At 37.4% G+C, this 21,765-nt stretch overlaps 1 protein-coding gene across 4 annotated transcripts in view; it reads left to right on the top strand.

Moving 5' to 3' along the window:
* The window catches only part of KIF16B (kinesin family member 16B), a 150,482-nt gene that overhangs the window by 12,085 nt on the left and 116,632 nt on the right, over positions 1-21,765 (top strand). For all 4 annotated transcript variants that reach the window (XM_026668491.2, XM_026668490.2, XM_026668486.2 and 1 more), the window contains exons 5-12: positions 344-441; positions 920-1,029; positions 1,956-2,098; positions 3,035-3,203; positions 3,296-3,427; positions 3,918-4,093; positions 5,984-6,049; positions 10,127-10,186. In XM_026668491.2, coding sequence (XP_026524276.1) covers positions 344-441; positions 920-1,029; positions 1,956-2,098; positions 3,035-3,203; positions 3,296-3,427; positions 3,918-4,093; positions 5,984-6,049; positions 10,127-10,186 — 954 coding nt within the window. The remainder of the gene's footprint in view (positions 1-343; positions 442-919; positions 1,030-1,955; positions 2,099-3,034; positions 3,204-3,295; positions 3,428-3,917; positions 4,094-5,983; positions 6,050-10,126; positions 10,187-21,765) is intronic.

Raw genomic sequence — 21,765 nt, 5'->3', positions numbered from 1 at the left:
CTGTTACCTACCACCAATTTGTTTTTATCATTATTAGTTCAGTTTTTTGTAGAGAGCTTAAGCTTGAAATAAACATATATATTCATTTGAGCTACCTGGACTCCTGATTTTCTGGACTTGACAAGGAATTTGGGAAAGTGACACTTGCTCATTCTTTTGCTCAACCTCCTCTAACAAAAAAACTAAATTCTGCCCACTACCCAAAATACAATTTAGAGAGATACAAATAATTGTAAATTGAAAGGACTTGTTGAAACGCAAGTGTTCCCCATTTTTGAATGGAATATTTTTTGTATCAGTGACTTTTTTGTCTCACAGTATATCCATGTATTATTTTTTGTAGGGAGATACTGGTTTAATACCTCGGATCTGTGAAGGATTATTCAAACGAATAAATGAGAAAACAAGATGGAATGAAGCTTCCTTTCGAACAGAGGTCAGGTATGCTTGTGTAGTGATATCATGGCTATATACGGACAGAACAGTTTCCTTGACTTTGTCATCATCATCATCAACATATCATCTCTTTCTCCTTGTTTGCTGTATTTTTCTTCATTACAAGATTAGTTCAAGACGACATATTTATTCAGGGGGAGGGAAGAATTTTCAACAGTCAGCATATGCTGCAAGAATAAATGAAACAAAGCTTTCTGAATTTATTTATCTTTTAACTGAGTTACCATTCTACACCTTTATTTAAAAATGAAACAAGCATCCACTGCTTAAATTCTGTTCTGTTTAGAGTCCATAAATAGTCTGACTGTTTTGCTCCATCTACTGTAGACCTGTTTACCCTTCTTAAATACTGCCCATGAGAACCGATCAACATGTTACCTAATTCTTTGTTATTTTCCCTAATATATAAAAATGCTATGATCTTTATTTCTAACCTCTTTGAAACATTTACTTCTTATTTCAGTTACCTGGAAATTTACAATGAGCATGTCAGGGATTTACTGAGGCGCAAGTCTTCAAAAACAAATAATTTAAGAATTCGTGAACATCCAAAGGAGGGACCTTATGTTGAAGGTGGGTTTTAAACAATGAATACAGTTCCATTTATTGGATACATGCATGTATGTATGAATGCAAAAATCTGCCTTGGTTATAAATCTTTATGATCCATAGTAAATGTATGTAGCTTCGGCCTAATCACTTGGTGAATTTCAGCTGGGTTTTTTTTTATTTCTGGAGTTGATGTTCTATTAACTGATTGGAAATGACTGATGAGTCTGCCATATAAATTAGGCAGTTGTGATAGAAGAGCACTTATTAGAATATAATTGGCGTAATATATTCTTTTCCAGTTTATGTCATAGTGCCTTAAGAATAAAAAATGTTTAGAAAATTTGCATATTTCTTTTCAGGTTGATAATCCCAATATTTAAGGTTGTGAATCCCTATATTCACAGCAGTCTTTCTTCTGTCTCTACCTCTACATGCACACATACACATATACATACAACACACACACAGTATACATACGTGTATGTATGTATGTATGTATATGTATATATATTCATCCATGTAGTTATTACATTGTTTTCTCTACTTACAGTAGCACTGAATTAGAAGTACTAATAGGAAGAGAATACTGAACTTAAGATAACCTACATAAAGGGATTGGCTTTCTTCAAGCAAAAAGAAAAGAGAAAATGAAGATGAAGCAAGAAGGGATAGAGCTACAGTGTGTGTGTGCTGGGGGGAACAGTAGAGTACCAGAGATATAGAAAGTTCTAAATTTTTGCTGATGTTTAAGAACCATTAGGAAGTTTGTTACCAGTTCCACTTGGTACTGTAGGAAAGAAAAAGAGGAAACTCTGTATTTGTTTGCAATAATTATAAGAATATTAACAACAGCTTTTAAAATGTTGTATTATTAATTTGAGATCTGTTTGTGTCTTATGTTTGATTAATACCGAAATGTCTTACTTATATTTTTTATTTTTTTTCAGATCTGTCAAAACACTTAGTACAAAATTACAGCGATGTAGAGGAACTTATGGAAGGAGGGAATATAAATCGAACCACTGCTGCAACTGGAATGAATGATGTTAGCAGCAGATCCCATGCCATTTTCACAATCAATTTCACTCAGGTAAAAAAAAAATGTTGGTGAAATTTTTTACATTGAATTATTGAGTTGCAACTCGTTCAATTGTCATTTAATTTGAGACAAAGGAAATAAAATATTTGCCTTTCTAATAAATTAAATGGCAATCACCCTTCCCTGATATGTGTAAACTGTATAGTATGTATACAATTTGTGACTGGATATGAGAATTTCTTTTAGTTTTTACTTTTAACACGGAAGAATGATAGCATTTCTTTCATGCCTTTTCCCTAACTCTAAACATGTCTGCTTGTCTGCTTAATCCTACTGTTAATTACACAGTTAATTACACAGTTTTAAAAAAAAAAATATTGGACTAATATTTGAAATGGGGAATGAGAGTCAGTATGGTGCAGTGGTTAAGAGGCCATATTAAGAGTAGAGAGATCCATGTTCTAGTCCTCCCTTAAGCCTGGAAGCTAACTGGGTGATCACAGTGCAGACTGTCCTTCTCGATTCTAATAAGCATTAGCCTTTACAAGTCAGATAAAAATTAACATTCTCCATTGCATCTTGCGTTGATATTTCCTTTGTAAGAACTAGGTGAGCCAAGTGTAAAACACACGGGCCCTAGAGCCATGCAGGACAAATGCTAGGAAAGACAATTGGAATCGGGGAATACTGTTAATGTTGTATTAATACTCCTCATCTTGATGAAAGAGTTTGCTTTACTATAAAAAATGTTGGAATGTCTAATCAAAGTCTAAGTATTCTGATTATATCAACAAGAGGAAATGTTGTCTATCTTTATGAACGGGAATTCACTGTGGAAACGAAAACTCTTATTTTAAGAGCTGTCAATGAAAATATTTGGATACGTTCAAAATGTTAATTCCCAGGCATTTTACACATGCCTTTTTGAAGCAAGTATTTTAATATTCAGAGTATTGATTGTATTTTGTTCTTGTTATATTTCCGTAGGCTAAGTTTGACACTGAAATGCCATGCGAGACTGTCAGCAAGATACATTTGGTAGACTTAGCTGGAAGTGAGAGAGCAGATGCCACTGGTGCCACAGGTGTCAGATTAAAAGAAGGAGGAAATATAAATAAATCCTTAGTTACTCTGGGAAATGTAATTTCTGCCTTAGGTATATCCCTTGCTTTATGTTTAATTCATTGCAAAACTGAATTAACTCATTATCTATCCCTCTATAAAAATGGCTTGTTTCTTTTTTCATAGCTGATATATCTCAGGATGTCTCAAACCCTCTTATAAAGAAAAAACAAGTATTTGTGCCTTACAGGGATTCTGTGTTGACATGGCTTTTGAAAGATAGCCTAGGAGGAAATTCTAAAACAATAATGATTGCAAGTAAGTGTGTTTTCATTTATTTGAATGTTCTTCTATTTTAGAAAAGTTTTCTGTAGATTACATTAACTAGCATGGCATACAGTATGATCATTAAACAGTTGTACTGAAAATACAATATTGTTATATTATTTTTAATAACATAACCTTTATGTCTAAGCTTTAATGTGGGCCTACATAGAAGTAGAGAACAGATAATGAAAAGTCCGTTTATGTCATCGTATTCTTCATAATAATTTTCAAGGTCCTACAAAATTGTAAGGAAATCACATCTTTTCGTAGACATCTGAAGTCAGTCCCAAGCTAGTGAAATATAATAAACTTCCCATTAGAGCCATGTGTCAAAATAACAACTAATAATTTTTCATAAATGCCATTCTGGCCATAGCAGCAAAAGAAACCATTTGCTTTTTCTCTACTCATAAGGAGCTTTTAAGACTTTTAAGAGAAATTTGGTATTGATATCACGTAATTTTGAAATCTTTTTTCTCAGCTATATCACCTGCTGATGTCAATTATGGAGAAACATTGAGCACCCTTCGCTATGCAAACCGAGCTAAAAACATAATCAACAAACCTACCATTAATGAAGATCCAAACGTCAAGCTAATTCGTGAACTGCGAGCTGAAATTGCCAGACTGAAAACTCTGCTTGCTCAGGGGAACCAGGTTAGGGATAGTAGTGATTTCACAATCTCTAATAGCATTTTCTGTTTTAAATTATACTAATGTGATTAATTATACTAATGTGATCAATTCTAGACTAAATGCTTCTTGACAAAATTTGCCTGTGGATAAGAGACAATTTAGGGCAATGTTGAATGTTAGGTTAATCCACAAAATACATCTATTACTGTATATGTTAATTAGTCATCAAACAGTTTAGAAATAGATAACTCACATTTTTTTAATCTAAACATTGAGGCTTATGTTTTGTGGTCTGTGCTTTGCATAGAGGAAAGGAATAGATTTGGATCCTCTGCCTTTGACATTTGAGGTAAGCAATTTTAGCCATGAGCTCTTGATCTTTCATGCAAGGAAAAGTCATTCTCTGCTATAAAAAAAAAAGCTTGACCAAGTCTTTCTTTAAGATAAAAAAAAATTACATGATAGTGGCACTTGTTCCAAATCTTGATTTGATAATTCCTTATTGAAACATCACTATTCTCTGTTCTGTAATTCTTTACATCTGTATTTCAGTAATTCTTTACAACTTTGTCTCTGATACCTCAGTAGCTTTGCCAGATGATACTATAGATCTGGGCTTGAAAAACATAGTGTATTTTCTTATAAAGTAGTAATTGATGTTGTGATTAGTAGAGAAATTGAAAGAACTAAACTTTATGTTAGAGTTTCTATGCATATTCAGCAGGGAGTAAAGAGAGATACAATATGGGCCACGTCCATTTTCTCAATAGCAAGTTGTCGCTACTTGCATTTTTAACATCATAGCAGAATATTAGTAAAGCAAAATTTAATCATTTTTGGAAATCTAGTTACTGAAATCCTTTAGAAACTGTGACTAGATGAACTTTATTCCTTTTCAGTCATTTCAATCCAAGTTGTAGTATTATAGGTACAAACTTCAGAAGCTGATTGTGGTGTCAAGTAGAAGATTGCATTGGAAGGGGGCATCAAACCCCTTTGTTTTTACAGGCTTGACACCATTCTAAAAAGAAAGGAACTTAAGTATGTTACGCTTGTTATTCCAAGATAACAAAATATTGTAGTAGATATCATCACTAAAAATTTGGAAGTTTTTCTTGTATCATTTAAATTTTAGCCTGCCATTTATATAATTTTGATTTATCACTTTTTCACTTAAAGAGAGTCCTCAAGATGGTATATAACATGAAATACCATTAAGACAAATAATTGTAATCAAATTATTTTGTCTTGCTGATATAAGTCTGTTTAATTCGCTGCCTAGTTGCTAACTGTTGATGGACAACTTCAGAACTTTTGCTTTTTAAAAAAATCAGTTCACAATTTTTTCCTCAGAAGTACTGAAGGGGTTTCAAATAGATTATGCTTTCAAAATAAGGATTGCGTTCCATACAGAAGGACACATCCACCTTAGATAATCCAATCAGTTCAGTTAATTCATTCTTTAATTTCCTTGCTATTGTATTTCATTTTAGAAAGAAAAATTAGTAAGTGCATATGCAGTTCCACAACTATGCAGAATTGTGTAGATCCCCAACCCCCAGACTGCACCCCACTATCAAGCCTTGAGCCGTTTGGAACTGGGCCACAGAAGTGGTGGGTGAGCATGTGTGTGTGCATGCATCCCCATTTGTGTGAGCAGCTGGTGAGCGCATATGCATGCACTTTCCCGCCACTGCTGTGGAACTTGCCCACCCTCCAGCCGGCCTGCAAAGCCAGAAAAGTTGGGGAACTCTGCTGTAGATGCTTTGAGTGCATCTCAAAAAGTAGCCTATAACAAAAATCATGCACATCATATACATCTCCTTCTCTCCCATTTAAAGATTAATTGTACAGTTATTTTCAGGACAGTAACATTGTTATTCTAATAGTTTGTGTTATCTGTTTAACTAGATTGCACTTCTGGATTCTCCAACAGCTTTAAGTATGGAAGAAAAATTGCAACAGAATGAAGCACGAGTAAGTTTTACTTTGTCAGTGCCTCAAACACCAACACTTGCAGACTAGTCCCTATGTCTATATAAATTGATTATGTGCCAACAAGTCATTGTGAACTCTCAATGTAAATAAACCTTCTCAAGGATAATCTGTCATCAACTTGGACCCCAAGCATCCTAAGTGCACCTATTCCTGATGTAATGAAGTCCATCCATCTTGATTAGACCTGGATATTTTATGGCATGTGGCCCTCATCCAGCCCTTTGTCTGTCCCTATCTGGCCCATGGCTGTGGCAAGGGTGGTGGTGGCAGGCAGGATGGTGGCAGGTGGCAGATGTGGCCCTCTATAACTGTCCCAGTTTCTCATGTGGTCCCTTGCAAAAATTAATTGCCCATTCCTGAACTTGATGATGGTTTATGCTTTTGTTTTTTCTTTCATCTCTTCCAGCATTATAGATTTCTCAAGGGAGCTGGATCTTTGTATACTGTAACCAAAATATAATTTGAGTCTGGTTGTCCTTCAAATGAGAACTCTAGATTGATTTATTCTGTGTTCAGTTTGCTTTATTGGTTATCCATGGCATTCTCAAGATCTTTCCCAACACCATAATTCAAAAGTATAAATTGTATTTTTCTATCCTGCTTCTTCAAAGTCCAATTTTTGCTTCCATACAGTGTCACCTATGTGCAGGTAATCCTCGATTTACAACTGTTCATTACAATGACACTGAAAAAAGTGACATGACTATTTATCACACAACCGTTGTAGCATCTCCATGTCACATGATTTACATTCGGATTCTTCACAACTTACATTTATGACAGTTGCAGTGTCCCAGAGTCATATGATCCCCTTTTGCAGCCTTCTGCCAAGCCAAGTCAGTGGGGAAACCACATTCACTTAACAAAAATGTGGCAAGAAAAGTCGAAAATAGGGCAAAATTCACTTAACAAATTTCTCACTTAACAACATAAATTTTGAGTTCCATCGTGGTTGTATGTTGAGGACTACCTGTATATACAGACTCTTCATTTAACAACCACAATTGAGACTGGCAACACAATCTCTAAGTGGAATTGTAACTGAGCTTACAATTTTACTTCAGCTTTCATTGTTTCCTTGCCCTTTGGGAAGGAATCCCAATGCTGGGATAATTAGCAAGAAGGGAATTAATGCTTGTATATGTATTCATAGAAGAGGGACAGATTACAAGAGACTAAATAGGCACACAATGGGGAATGGACATTGAGAGGACAGGTCAGGTGCAGAAGAGATTGCCTGTCAAACTATATCTTTAGCAGGGATGGGATTCAAATTTTTAACAGCCGGTTCTGTGGGTGTGGCTTAGGTGGTGGGCGTGGCTTGGTGGTCATGTGACTGGGTGGATGTGGCTTGATGGTCATGTTATTGGCTGGGTGTGGCCAACTCAATATCACTCACATCGAGGCACGCATCTCCTCGCCTGGTTTCTCATGACTGTGGGGATGCTGCCACAGTCGTAAGTGTGAAAAATGGTCATAAGTCACTTTTTTCAGTGCCATTGTAACTTTGAATGGTCACTCCACACAAGCAAAGTACCAGCAAAGGAGGGGGAAAAAACTCCAGAAATGTTCCAGGGATAGGAAGTCTAGTCCTGCCAAGAACGTAATAAGGGTTAATGGAAAGGCAGTTTCTGTAAGCAACACCAGAATGTTTCCTTCCTGCCTTCCTTACAGGATTAGGCCAGTAATTTCTTCTAACAACCGATTCTCTGAACTGCTTAGAATGTTAACAACTGGTTCTAGCGAATAGGTGCGAACTGGAAGTGATTACAAGAGAGGAAGCAGGCACACAATGGGGAATACACTGTTTTCCTAGAATGTCCTTTGCTCCCAATTCCTAGCATGCTAGGCCAGTGATGGCGAAACTTTTTGTTGTGGTGTGCCAAAAGCGCGCGTGTGCCGGCACCCACAATGCAGCGCAGGCACCCCTGCACGTGCATATGCAACACCCCCTCCCTTACCTGCACTGTGCATGCGCACACCTCCCAGCTGATTTTCAGCCCGTTTGAGGCCATTTTCGCCCTCCTGGAGGCTTGAGGAAAACCTCTGCAGCCTTGGGAGGCTGAAAACAGGCCCGTTTTGGCACTTCCGATATTTCCGGAAGGCCTGTTTTTCGGCCTCCCGAGGCTGCAGAGGCTTCCTTCGAGCCTCTGGGAGGGTGAAAATGGCCTCAAATGGGCCGAAAATCAGCTGGGAGGCGCGTGCATGCGCAGTGCAAGTAAGTTTAGCTGGGGCTCACATGCCTGCACAGATGGCTGTGGCACACGTGCCATAGGTTCTCCATCGCACCACTTTTGATGGGTACTTCTCATTGTGTGTCTGTTTCTAATCCCCTTCTCTCCAATCTCTTCACTCAGCAATTGGGGGGGGGGAGGAAAAAAAATCAGACATTGGACAATCTGTGCTAACTGACTGTAATTGTGAATATGTGACTGAGAAACTCTGTAAAGGTAAAAAATCAACATCATATTCACAAGGTTATTTTTTCAGCATCATCATAACTTTGAATGACCACTGCATGAGGCTGTCAGTAAATGAGGCCTACCTATATTCTCAGGATAAATCCCATTAAAATTTAACCCCTAAGATTATAAACTTTCCCATTCCACTTTTACAAGCATTTGTTTTTATTTTACTCATTATTAGTTTTTATGTTGCCATTCAATCCAGTGAAAACACAAAACAATGTGTTCATAATTTGAAAGCCAAAAATACAAACAGAAAAACAATGCAGTTAAGCATAATATTTGAATTCATCAAAAACAAAGCTTCTCAACTTTTCATTTCAATCAAATATTAATATGTCATTTGAGTGATATTGATTCAGTGTCTTATGTTTATCCATTTCATCATAACTTCAACTCAGTTTTCTCCAATCTTGTGCCCTCCAGATATGCTGAATATGTGTGTGTGTGTGTGTGTGTGTGTATGCACACTTCAATTGAGCCTCTCAAATTTCCAGGAAGCATAGTCCATGGAATTTACTTGAATTGAGCTTAGTCGAAATATCGAGAATATTATCAGCCAATAACTGTTTTAGCTGAAAATTGTTGATCTGGTACTTCCAAAACCCCACAAATATTTTAGCTAAGTTTGTCCTCAGTGGATGTCCAGACAGGGAACAAATAACAGCAACATCCCTTTTGTATTATTATCATGACATCATATTCATATACAAAAGGTTTCTAACTTAGCCACAACATTGTGATGTTGCTTTAATCAGAATTGATATTTTCATGGCAGTAATATAGAAGTAGTTTGCTATTCCCTTTCCCAAGATACTTTTTCAATTTCCCAGTGTAACCTTCAACTCTGAGATTTTCTGGTAGCTTTCCTTACCACTATCTACCATTAGGGTTGTGCAAAACCTTTGAGAGAAGGTATCTGCAAGAACACAAAAAAGGACCTGTTTTCAAACTGATAATAGCCTTCTCATTTTCCAGGCTTGTTCAGCTGCTTTGGCACCCGCTCCTGGCAATCTCTGAATACTTATATATGCACATCTTTAATCCACTTAGTTTCTGAGCCCTAGCAAGATGATCCAGGTGTAGACCCCTATAGAGTTTCTTAACCCATTAACTTCAGGCATTTAGTTTTGCGTGCTTTCATAAGTAAGAAAAAGATATTTATATTAATTAGTAATTTATGTATACTGATTGGTATAAATGAATTCACTATAAATATAAATAAACGCTATGAAATAAGCTTTCATCATTTATTCAAAATAACACCAGCAAACATAATTACTGAATACCAGCAAACATAATTATTAAATAATTCTGTATTTACATTGTAAACTCCAATTTAATGTAGTAAGAATAATTTTGCAGCAAAACTTTTAGTGTCCATGTTGAAATAAAAATGGACTCTTGTTTTAATTGAGTAATTTTAATGTTATTGTCTAAAAATATTAGGACTGAATAAGATCCATGAGATTACTCATGCTACAGTAATGTTGAGTGGATAATTGAAACATTTTGGAAAACAGTCAGAAAATAATTGGTAATCAGTTCAAATTTGGATTTAATCTATGTATTGTTTTGGCTTATTTCGTAGGTGCAAGAACTTACCAAAGAGTGGACTAATAAGTGGAATGAAACCCAAAATATTTTAAAAGTAAGCAGTAAAATATTTCATTTTCTTCAAAGTTTCAATTTAGGAATGAGTTCTTAAAGTGTGTGTGTGCTTGTTTATGAACTTTACTTATGATTTGTAGAATGCAATCTTCTTTAAAGTGTTGTATAATATAATTTTATCTAAATTTGTTCAGAGATAAAAGTTCAAGGGTGTTGTTATTTATATTATAAATTATTTTTCTTGGAAAATTTACCCTAGAAGCTTGGGAGAGAACTTGCATAATAAATCTTTTAATGTAAGATAAAGTAAACAAAAACTAAGATGTTTTCAGGATAGTAAATAAGATATTATAAAAATGAACATATGCATGTAATTAATATTTATGACATTTCTTCCATTAAGATGAACAGATATAAAAAACAAATCAAAACTTTATGAAGCAGGTTCAGGAAATCAGAAATCTAAAATGGGTACTTGTGCAATTGGTACATTTTACTTGTGTGTATTTGTGACCTATAATACTTTCCAAAAAGGCAAAAACATGAGTGAGAAAAACTTTTCTTTATGGCTTTTCTCAGCTCTGGAATAATATGTAATAACAATATTGCCTAGTCATTTTTATCTAAAGTCCAAGCAGGAAATGTTGTGTGTATATATCTCTTTGTTAAAAGGTGATCAGGTATTAAAGAATTTTAGTACCATGAAATGAATAAAAAATGCATCAATCCAAAGAAGCAATAGCACAATTTTTATTATGACCAACTTAAATTACAAGGGTGAGCAAGCTGTTTGTTTCACTATTATCGATTTCAGGCTTTGTGCTAAGAATGAAACAAGAAAGATGGAACAAGAGAGATGGCTGGATTTAATAAGGGCTCACCCCCTTACAGTTCGTAATAATTAAAGATATAATGATGGATGCGATGAGCTGAATTAAGTAGGCTGGGGCAGGCTTGTTGCTAAATTATCGTTGTATCACAAATTATAAAGATATATGCCTGCTTTCTCCTAGAAAATATAAAAACAAGTTTCTCACTAGATCTAGTCACAGCAGGTAGATCGAATTATGGATTACATTAATAAAATATATTATGGTGGTAAAACCTTCCTATTAATTCTTATTAGAACATGGAATGGATTGTTTCTAGTTACTGGAGGTCTATCTGGTCACAGGAGGTCTATAGGATTGCATCTATAAATTGATCAAAATAATAGTGAATTGAAATACAAAACTTGTCTAGTAATATTAGCATGCTGTTTATGCAGTCAAGGAAAGGAAGGGAAGGGAAAGGCAAATGGAAAAGGAATAAACATTTTCTATACGTCCCCCATTTGGTTTCAGTATAGGAAATTATTCTTAAAGGTAGGTGATATGGCTCTAAAAGCACTTCATTCACATTTGTCAAATCACCATTGTTCATATCTAGAAATGTGGTCTGCTATGCTCATCTAAAGGGTTGAACCGGGTTCCATATTTATAACAGGAGACATTTCCTCATTTCTGTTCTTTCTTGGTCTCAATTCTTTCATAATCACATGTATTGCTACCTTACTTGCCAGCAACGTAATGATTTCAGACTTCAAGATACACAGTCTGGAAATGCAATGTTGAACTAAAACTATCTGGCAGATGGCATAGCAGAATGTACTGATTTGTTTAATTTCTGTCTAAAAATTGAATTGGGAATAAAAATATCCATATAATTCAGAAATGTACAATTTCTTCATTAGAGAGTTTTATAGCATTCCTCCTCCCCTTCCTTCTTCTTCCTCTTCTTTTAAAAAATAAGCTGGTTAACTTATTTGATTTCTCTCTCCTCATTTTGATGTGGCAGTCATTTTGATGTGGCAGCTTATGTTTCATATTTTAACTTATATTTGGTATAACACACCAATATGCTTGCTTCAGGGGAAATGGAAACATCACCTAATATATCTGTTCAGTTTCACTATTGCATGCTTTAACTGTCTTTGGTAGAAACAGATTTTAAATATTTGGTTAAATATACTGCATCCAAAATATGAAGTAAGCTGGAAATTATGGCTTTGCAAAAACTATATTGATTTCTTAGGTATTTGCAGTAGAAAATCAGTATTTTCTTTCTATCTGTTTAATTTCCACTATATTCTTATCTTGAAATGGAATGAAATATATGTAATTCTTTCTAAGATGATGTGTACATATCCTTACCTTCTTTGTTTCTAAAATACCCCAATAGATGATATAAAATAAAAGAATATCAGCTATTAGTTAGGCAATCGGTATGCTTAACAGCAAACTGTTAAGATTAACTTCTGATGTAAATGAAAGGTCAAAGTCAGTAAATCAAAGGGGAAAGCTAAAATTTTAGATCTCATAGCCCCTCCAAATGAAAGCTGAGGAATACACAAATACTAGGTTTACTATGAGAACTGCCCCCTCCTTTCTGGCTTTCTGGAAGGTTGTTAGAACCTAGCTTTGCTGCTTGGCGTAATGCCCTGGCGGGGGAGCTTTAGAGGTGGCTGACGGGGTAAGAAGATCTCATCCCCGTCCGTCCATCTCTTAGCTTTCTTAGTTACAGTTTATTACAGTTTTTAATATTATAATCTGTGTAATGTTTTAATTATTTCTACTTGTAAGTCACCCAGAGTCATCTTCTAGGTAGATGGGCAGCATAAAAATTAATAAAATAAATAAATTTTATTTTATTAATTTTATACCACCCAAGTAGAGAAAAATGAAATGAAATAAATGACACTCAATTTGGTGTAATGGTTAAGGCATCAGGCTAGAAACTGGGAGACCTTGAGCTCTCGTTCTGCCTTAGGCACTGTTCTGACCCAGCCTTACCAAGTAATGATTTGCCACTTACTCACAAGTAAAAACAAACCCCTTTTCAAACAGGATAGGAACAGTCTTTTATTCACGTGGATAAACAAAAATCAAATGTAATTAGTCCCAACAGACCTGACCAAGAAATCTGAATTGCTTGCTGTATTCGAAAAAAGAACGGTTGTCTGTGACAACCGGCCACTCCCAAACCCCTACTATTTATTTCCCAGCCAGGGAGGGGCTAGCTAGCATCTGTGTCTACTTTTCCTTGAGAGCCAGCTTATTGTTTTCCTTTGCTCTCCTCTCCTTTACTCTCTGCCCATACACACATCTGTTCCTCCCCCTCACTCAGCTCAGGCCTGGAAGACAGCTGCCTCTCCACCTGGGCGAGGAAGGAAGGTGCTGTCTCTGTCTCTGATGCTGTTTCCTTAATCAAAGCCTTCCAAAGCTGGCCCATGTTCTCCCTCAACCTTCTTCTCGTCTGACTCTGCTGCTAGCTCTGCTGGCAGCCAACGGGCCACAACAGGCACAAGCCCAGCCTGGTGACCTTGGCCAGTCACACTCCTCTAGGAAGCAGGCAAAGGCAAATCACTTCCAAAAAGTACTTGTCAAGTAGGCAATCACCAGGAGTCAAAACCTGATTCGAAGGCACAAAATTGGTCTTGCAATCTAAATGTCTATGGAGATTCTCAATCATCCAGGTCATGGTTGCCCAAAGTGCTTTTTTCTAAAAGGCAATTAGATTTTCTTGGGATTTTCTCCCCATTTGTGAAAAGATTTCATTACTCATTTAAAAAGCTTCTTCAGTTCTACAACTAAACCTTTTATTGTCTTGGGTGATAAGCAAAACATTTTCAAAGAAAAAGAACAAGAAAATCCAGTTGCCTTTTGGGAAAAAGCACCTTTCGGTTTTGCAGTCTAATATGTTTAGAGATACAGAAATTACATAAACATTACATGAGATATTTTGAGAAAAATATGGTCTTTATTGCTACTTTGTATGCAGGAGATTAATAACATTTTTTAAAAAACAGTAAAAAAGAATAATAGAAATTTCCATATTGAGTATTTTACATTTTGGCTAGAAATTTAATTTTTATTTTTAGGGCATTTTTGTTTTCAATTTTATGCATATGAAAATCAAGTTTATGTATAATTTGGACTTTTAGCTAAACTTGAAGGGCAAAATTATATTTCTAATTTCTTAACTGGAAAGAGAGATGTTTCTTTTCAATATTTTACTTTGCAGAGCCAGATATCTTACGGTATTTATTAGTATTATTGCCATTTGAGCATCATGGTTTACTACTCATTCTGTCTTGTGAGTTTATCTAACTACTTGGATTTGTTTTGGTTTAATTTGTGCGTCTGTTTGTTTAGATTTGTGTAGAGAGCTGCTTAGCTTTGCAGTCTCGTAAGATGTTGACTGTTTTGACCCCATCTGCTGTATACAGCATCTCAAATGTCACCAGGTTTGTCAATAAAAAAATGTGCACATTAAAAAACAAGGCAGCCTTATTTACAGATGTCTTATTAAAGTTGTTCAGTTCACTTCCCTTACAGCAAAAGGATTTCCTATTAGGGAGGGATCTAACATTTTGTTTTAAACTATTTAAAAGTTCAGTCCTGTGCAAGCATTCTCAAAGATAAAACCTTCTGAATTGAGAGGGTCTTATTCCGAGACAAATGATGTACTATGAAGTCCTGAGATAAAAAGTCTTGAAGATAAAAGGCAGAAGTATAATTGTTCTCCTAAAGCACACTTGACTATTATGTCTGGTGAGTAGTTTGGATTTTACACACTTACACATACACAAATATATATATATATAGAAAAATCTGAATGAAGCTTAATGCACCAGATAAGTAAAATATTGAATTGTGCAGAATGTCTTGATTGCCTCCTAGTATTTTTGGTCAGTTTCTCAACAAAAAGGATGCAGAAGTACAGGTAGTCCTCAACTTAGACCACAATTAAGCACAATTTTTTGTTGATAATTGAAACATTTGTTAAGTGTATTTTGCCCCATTATATGACCTTTTGTGCCACATTTGTTAAGTGAATCACTGCAATGGTTAAGTTAGCAACATGGTTGTTAAGTGAATCTGGCTTCCCCATTGACTTTGCTTGTCAGAAGGTCACAAAAGGTGATCATATGACCTTGCAAACATCATAAATATGAATCAGTTGCCAAGTATCTGGATTTTGATCACGTGATTGTGAAGATACTGTGACGGTCATAACTGAAAAATGGTAATAAGTCACATTTTTCAGTGCCATTGTTAACTTTGAACAGTCACTAAATGAACTGTTGTAAATTGAAGATTACTTGTATAATTTAATATCCATTTGTCTTGGACTACATCAGTTCCTTGACATGGCTATGCAGGTTGGAACTAGCAGAAATTGAAAACCAAAATATCAAGTAGTATATTGTCTACTCTATTCTAGAACATTATTTATTTCAAATGGGCCTTGTTATAAAGAAAAGATTTTTTAAAATGTTGACTATCAGTAAACATTTCTAGTTACTTTTCCCAACAAACAAGAATAAAAAAATGAAACAAATGTGTTCTGGTCTTCCATTTGATCTTTTTAACCTGCCTATATTTTTCCCATTCAAAATGCATTCTGATAGGTTAAATGATAGAGGACTAAATCATCCTTAAGCAGTATCTTCTTATGATGTTTCCACTTATCCCTTCCTCGCCCGTCCCCATTTAGCCAAGAGTTAATCCTCCTAATATTGAAAGGAGTTTCCTAGTGCTTAAATGATCGGAGCCTCTGAGGCTGTTCTTTCTTATCTTTTGTTTTCAGGATGCCTTATTCATCTCTGTATTAAATAAAAGATAAAGCTGTGAAGTGGTAAACAGAAAATAATTTTAAAAATGGACAAACCCATCATGGTCTTTTAGTATTTCAGAAGTGTTACATCTAATTTCACAGAAATGAAATTTACTTCTTTTTAAAAAAAACAAAAAATTCTGGTTTCTTTTACTTTTGCCCATGGATATGTAGTAAAAAATGTTGGATTTCTTTCTAAGTTGTGGTATTGTATTTCTAGATGTCTTCTACAAATCAAGTGGAGGGGGAAAAATAGATAAAACATGTATCATGACATCAGGTTGCAAATCCCAACCTTTCTGTCTTGTAGCCACATGTCATTACATGCCCCTGCTGATGCCTATGATTGTACGGTACTCTTTTCTTGTTTTGTCTCTCTCAAATTGCACCTAAGTTCCTGAATTTGAACATAGCTGATTTCATATTGAGGTTTTCTTACATCATCTTTTTTCTCACTCTGTTAGCTACTTTCTTCAATTCTCTCTTAAGCCTCCACATCTAATTTCCTCTTCTTATCCTTATCCTTTTCTCTGCTGATTTAGTATATCTAGTGATTTGTGTCGCCACTTCACCACCTTCTCATCATCACCTTAGGGAGTTCTGCATGCTTGCCTGTCCTCCCACCAGCATGCTACTTCTCTTTGTTGTTCAACAATGGTAGCAATAACTATGATGGCAGCACCAAAAAAGTGGAATATCAAGCAGGATTTAAAGCTTTACAGCCTCCTTCCAATTTTTCTGACCTTTTGTCTAGTTGCTCCCCAATCAAAAGGTTTCTTCTCCCAAATACATTTTGTTCTTACAGAGGGCTTTTTTTGTTTTCATTAGGTCAACTGTTTAATCCTAGGCTGAGTTTTCTATGCATTCTTCTTTGCCAAACTAACAAGGTTTCTTAAAGAATAGCTGCCTCTTATGATGAATAAGCACAACTGGTTCTTTCTTTGTGCTGAAACTGAGGGCAAATTTAAGCCAGCATTCTAGCATATTGGAACATTGGCTACTATGCTCACAAGACCTGGCTGAATTTCAATTTGTTCGCTCTGCCTCGAACACAAAATGTGGTTTGTGTCATCCTCCCCTCGCATTCTTAAAAATGTGAATTGCAAAGATAGGATAACCCATGTTCTCTGCTTGTGATTAAGATTTTTGCTTGCCTCCTATGTCTGTACCAAATAGGTCCTGTTATAAACTGGTTGAATTGCTGTGTAAATTGTTCTCAATATATCATAAAAGCGTGTGAAAACATGTCTTTTTCTGGGTTGTAATAACAGACTATAACTTGTTGACAGGAGTCTGTTCTTCCAAATTCCAATAAATTGTTTGAGGCTCCAAATTTTTGGCAACAATTCTTGCATGGATTACTGCCATTTGCATACTTCAGCTGGGTACAGCTAACAATATTCATTTGAAATGCAGCATTTTATTCAAGCTGTATAATTTCTGTACACATCGTTTTTGTTCTATGTACTTTAGTATGATATGGAATATGTAGAAATGATGGTTCATTTTTTAATAGTGCCATTTTAAAAATAGTTCATGAATATTTGCATTGCTTCATTTATATCAGCTTTGTATCCGATGTTCTACATGATAAAAGGAATGATTACAGAAAAAGAACTAATATAAAGAAAAAGGGATGTGAGAGTGCACTGAATATATATAATTTGTACTGTTTGTGCATCAAAACTTTACCTGTTCAGTCACATCATTTCTTACATGTATTTACTGTTTAGTTCACTAAAATAAATCTAATATGTTGCTGTTTCTTTATGATGTATTAAATTATCTTGGTTTATAAGGCTTTCTGGATAAGAGCTTTTGCTGAGATTTTACTGTATTATGCTGAGGAAGTTTTATTGGATTCAGAATTTACATTCTTCTGATAAAGCTAGTCTCCCAGGATTCCTTCACTCAAAAGAAGCTCTTTAGGGAAGGAAACCTTTGGACTCAACATGAATGAACAATTAGATTAATTCCAGATTTGCACATGACACCAAATTATTCAGGGCTGTAAAAGCAAAAAAGGATTGCTAACAGCTGTGAAGGGACTTCTTCAGATTGAGTGAATGGATAAACAAGAACTGCTGGAATAGCTTTATGCAGTAGAATATGCATACAGAGAGAAATAACAATAATGTTGAAATTTGCAGAAGGAATTCTGGAGATTAGTGTTTATCTTTAAAAAAAAGAAGGAAATCTTCATTAGGAAATTATATTTAGATAGAGAGCTTAAGTAATCAGCTGTCTTCCAAGTAAAAGGATGAAAGATTTTGTGATCTGCTAAGCCACAATACCTATTATATTACCAGGGTAGCCATGGTATCTATTATGTTCCCTGGTGAAGGGAGGGAGAGATTGGTAATAAGCAGAAGCTGGAAGTGGTGGTGGCCTGGAGCAGGGGTCCCCAACCGCCGGTCCGCGGACCGGCACCGGGCCGCGGAACAAGCCTTACCGGGCGCTGGTTGCTGGGCGCCGCCATCTTTTTTGGTAAAAGCAATTTTTCTTCAAAAAGATGGCGGCGCCAGCTGCTGGTGAGCTTTTCCGGTAGAAAGCCATTTCTACCCGAAAGCTCACCAGAAGCGCTGGCGCCGCCATCGGATTTGAAAATCACTTCCGTGACGCCACCGGAAGTGATTTTTCGTCAAAAAAGATGGCGGCGCCCAGCTGACGCCGAACCGGTCCGCTGGCGCCAGCTGACGCCGGAACCGGGCCGCGGCGTCGAAAAGGTTGGGGATCCCTGGCCTGGAGGATATCAAGCTGACCAATCAGAAGCAAGCTAGGTAACACACACACAAAAAATGAAGAAGCTCAAAGGGGAATCCTAAAACTAACTTTGACTACCTTTAGTGTCTAATGAATATTGCCCAATATATATGCCTGAATAAAAAAGACAGCTCCCAAGTTAAGAAAAAGATATAAAGAAATAAAACCTTCCCTCTGTAGGGATGATCCCATGTAAATAAGGGTCATGTTGGTCTGTTCTGCAGTACTATATATACTTCTGGTTGACATATTTTCAGCATATTATACAAGTAGTCCTCGACTTATGACCACAATTGAGCCCAACATTTCTGTTTGCTAAGCAAAACATTTGTTAAGTGAATTTTGCTCCATTTTATGACCTTTCTTGCCACAATTGTTAATTGAATCACTGCAGATGTTAAACTAGTAACATAGTTGTTAAGTGAACTTGGCTTCCCCATTGATTTTGCTTGTCAGAAGGTCGCAAAAGTTGATCACATGACCCTGGGACACTGCAACCGTCATAAATACATGCCAGTTGCCAAACATCTGAATTTTGATCATGTGACCATGGGATGCTGCAACAGTCATAAGTGTGAAAAATATGAAAGCTTCATGACTTGAATGATAACACAAAAGATGGGAAGAAACGTTAACACATCCGATCTTAAGGCTTTGATATATAGACTTGATTGAATATGTAAAACTTTACAAAATAAACCTCTTTCCACCTGCCTGGTTGTGAACTTACCTGATTAAGAGATTTAGGGAGATAGAAGATGATCTACCACAGATCTTTGTGATCTGTGATTTTATTTAATAAAGATTTTGCAGCTAGTGTTATCGCCAGCACACATACTTCTGCTTCTTTTATAAAAAATAAAATAAATTATGCTTAAAATCCATATTACAACAATATTATTAAACAATAGGAGTTTTTACAAAATTGTTCCAAATGCATGAGTTGCCAAGAACTGTTTGTTAGACAAGTTGTGATCAGCAAGTAAAAAAGTGTGGGATGGGAAAATATGACTGCTGTTTAAACAATGTGTCTAGCATTGAATACTGCACTTACAAAGAGAGTGAAGGAAAATTTCCGGGCATGCACATTGTTTTTCATATTTAGGCTATCATTTTTAGATAGGTATCATCTATAGCTGTGGTGACACAGTAATTAGAATGCAATACTGCAGGCTAACTCACTGTTCTCTCCAGGAGTTTGATTCTGAACGGCTCAAGGTTTCCTTAGCGGTATATAAATCTTAAGTGGTATTGCTATTTCATTTTTTGAGTTAAATGTAAAAATACTTATATTTGGTATGGTTTCATGTGTACCAGGAGTTCAAGTTAAATTAACCCTCATGCTGCCTTTTGTTCATTTGTTAGAAAATAAGAAATGGTGCAGGATTATAGTGTGTGATAAACTAGTACGTTTTCTTTTAGACTATCATAATGCTGATTTCTGTCTACTAACACGGTTGACATTTTGTCTCCAAATCCATGTATTATCCACCATTTGGGCATTGTTTTAGAAACACAAATCTAACAAGCTGGTTGAGAATGATGGTCATGGAATACAGTAATGAAACCAAGAACATAATATGTGATTTAATGTACAGTTTAAGGTGGCATTGTGTATGTGACATTTGTACAATTCTATGTTGCTTATTTATGTAGGCTAAGTACAGTTGGGAATGTTTTTCTCAAATTTTCTCAGAACAGAATGAAAGAAATATATAATAAACTACCTAAGTTGCAGTCTTGGTTTATCTAAGCCAGGGGTGGGCAACCACGGCCCGCGGGCCACATCCGGCCCGTTGGTCTGTCCAACCCGGCCCGCCCCTGAAAAAAAATTGCTGGGCGTGGGCGATTGCCCTGCGCTGGGTGGCCCCCAAAGCTGCAAAACAGTGCGGAGCGCTCTCGGGTAGGAAAGAAAAGAACACCTTTGCAAAGGCCTCGGCTGGGAGTTCAAATCACCTTTGAGTGCAACCTCTCGAAGGTGAGTCCCCGCTGATCCCGCTTTTTTTCCGGGCTTCCAGGCTTAAACTTTGCAAAGGCAAAGTTTGCAGGCGGGAGCGTCTTCCAGCCGAGGAGCGGGAAGGTTCCGCCCGGTGGGCGGGCGGGCTGCTTGGAGCGGGCTGCTTGGAGCCACCTAAAGCTAGACCGCTGCTGGTGGAGCCTTGCCCTGCCTTGGTGCCCCGCTTCCCGGCTCGGCGGTCCTGCTCGGGTGGCACTTTAAAAGCCTGCTCCCAGCACCCGAGCAACTTGCGGCTTCCTTTTTCCTCGCGGGCGCCGCGCCTGGCCCCGAGCCGTGCGGCGGAGGGGAAACCTGAGCACCGCCGGTCGCTCCTCCAAGCAGCCCGCCGGGCGGAACCCTTCCCGCTCCTTGGCGGGAAGACGCTCCCACCTGCAAACTTTGCCTGTGCAAAGTTTAAGCCTGGAAGCCCGAAACCCGAGCAACTTCCCAGCAACTTTTGGCTTCCTTTTAACTCGTGGGCGCTCACGCCTGGCCCCGAGCCACGTGGCGGAGGGGAAGCCCGGCGGGCGGGCTGCTTGGAGGAGGCGACCGGCGGTGCTCCGGCAGCAGCAACAGGCAGTTCTGCCCGGCTCCGCTCAGGTGTCCGGCTGGGGCTGTCAGGAGTTGCTACCGCCGGCACGGCTCCGTGCGGCTCCAGTCCCGCGTTGCCTTGGGAAGGAAAAGGCAAAACCAGGAGCCGCTGAGCCTGAGCTCTCCGGTGCCGCTGCTGCCATTGCAAAGCACCGTCGCGGCTCTTCCTTTTTGCCTTTCCCTTCCCGAGGCAACGCGGGACTGGAGCGCGTGGAGCCGCGCTGGCGGTAGCAACTCCTGACTCAGGGGCCTCCGAGGAGGGGAAGGAGAAGAGGGAGGAAGGGTGGGGGCGATTCCCAAAAATCTTGTGCTGACCCGGCCCGTCTGTCAAATTTTAAAAGTCAATGCGGCCCTCGAGCCAAAAAGTTTGCCCACCCCTGATCTAAGCTGATAACAGAGTTCATAGGGGAGTAAGGATTTTACTAAGGAGATCCATCTAGTGGGTTCAAAAATTAAGAGCTTTCTCTGCAGTAGCTTCCTCCCTGTGGAACATCATCTCAACAAAGATAAGACTGGTCTCCATTTTGACACTCTTTCTCATGGCCCTGAAGACATGGTTCTGCCAATGGGCCTGGAGATCCCTGAGTGATATGGATTCTATCAAGTGGTTT

Source organism: Notechis scutatus, chromosome 1 (genome assembly GCF_049901735.1).
Source record: "Notechis scutatus isolate UNSWTSFEM ecotype Mainland chromosome 1, rNotScu1.2, whole genome shotgun sequence".
NCBI lineage: Eukaryota > Metazoa > Chordata > Lepidosauria > Squamata > Elapidae > Notechis > Notechis scutatus.
Note: the sequence above shows the minus strand (reverse complement) of the source record. Positions and strands in the feature narration are given on the sequence as shown.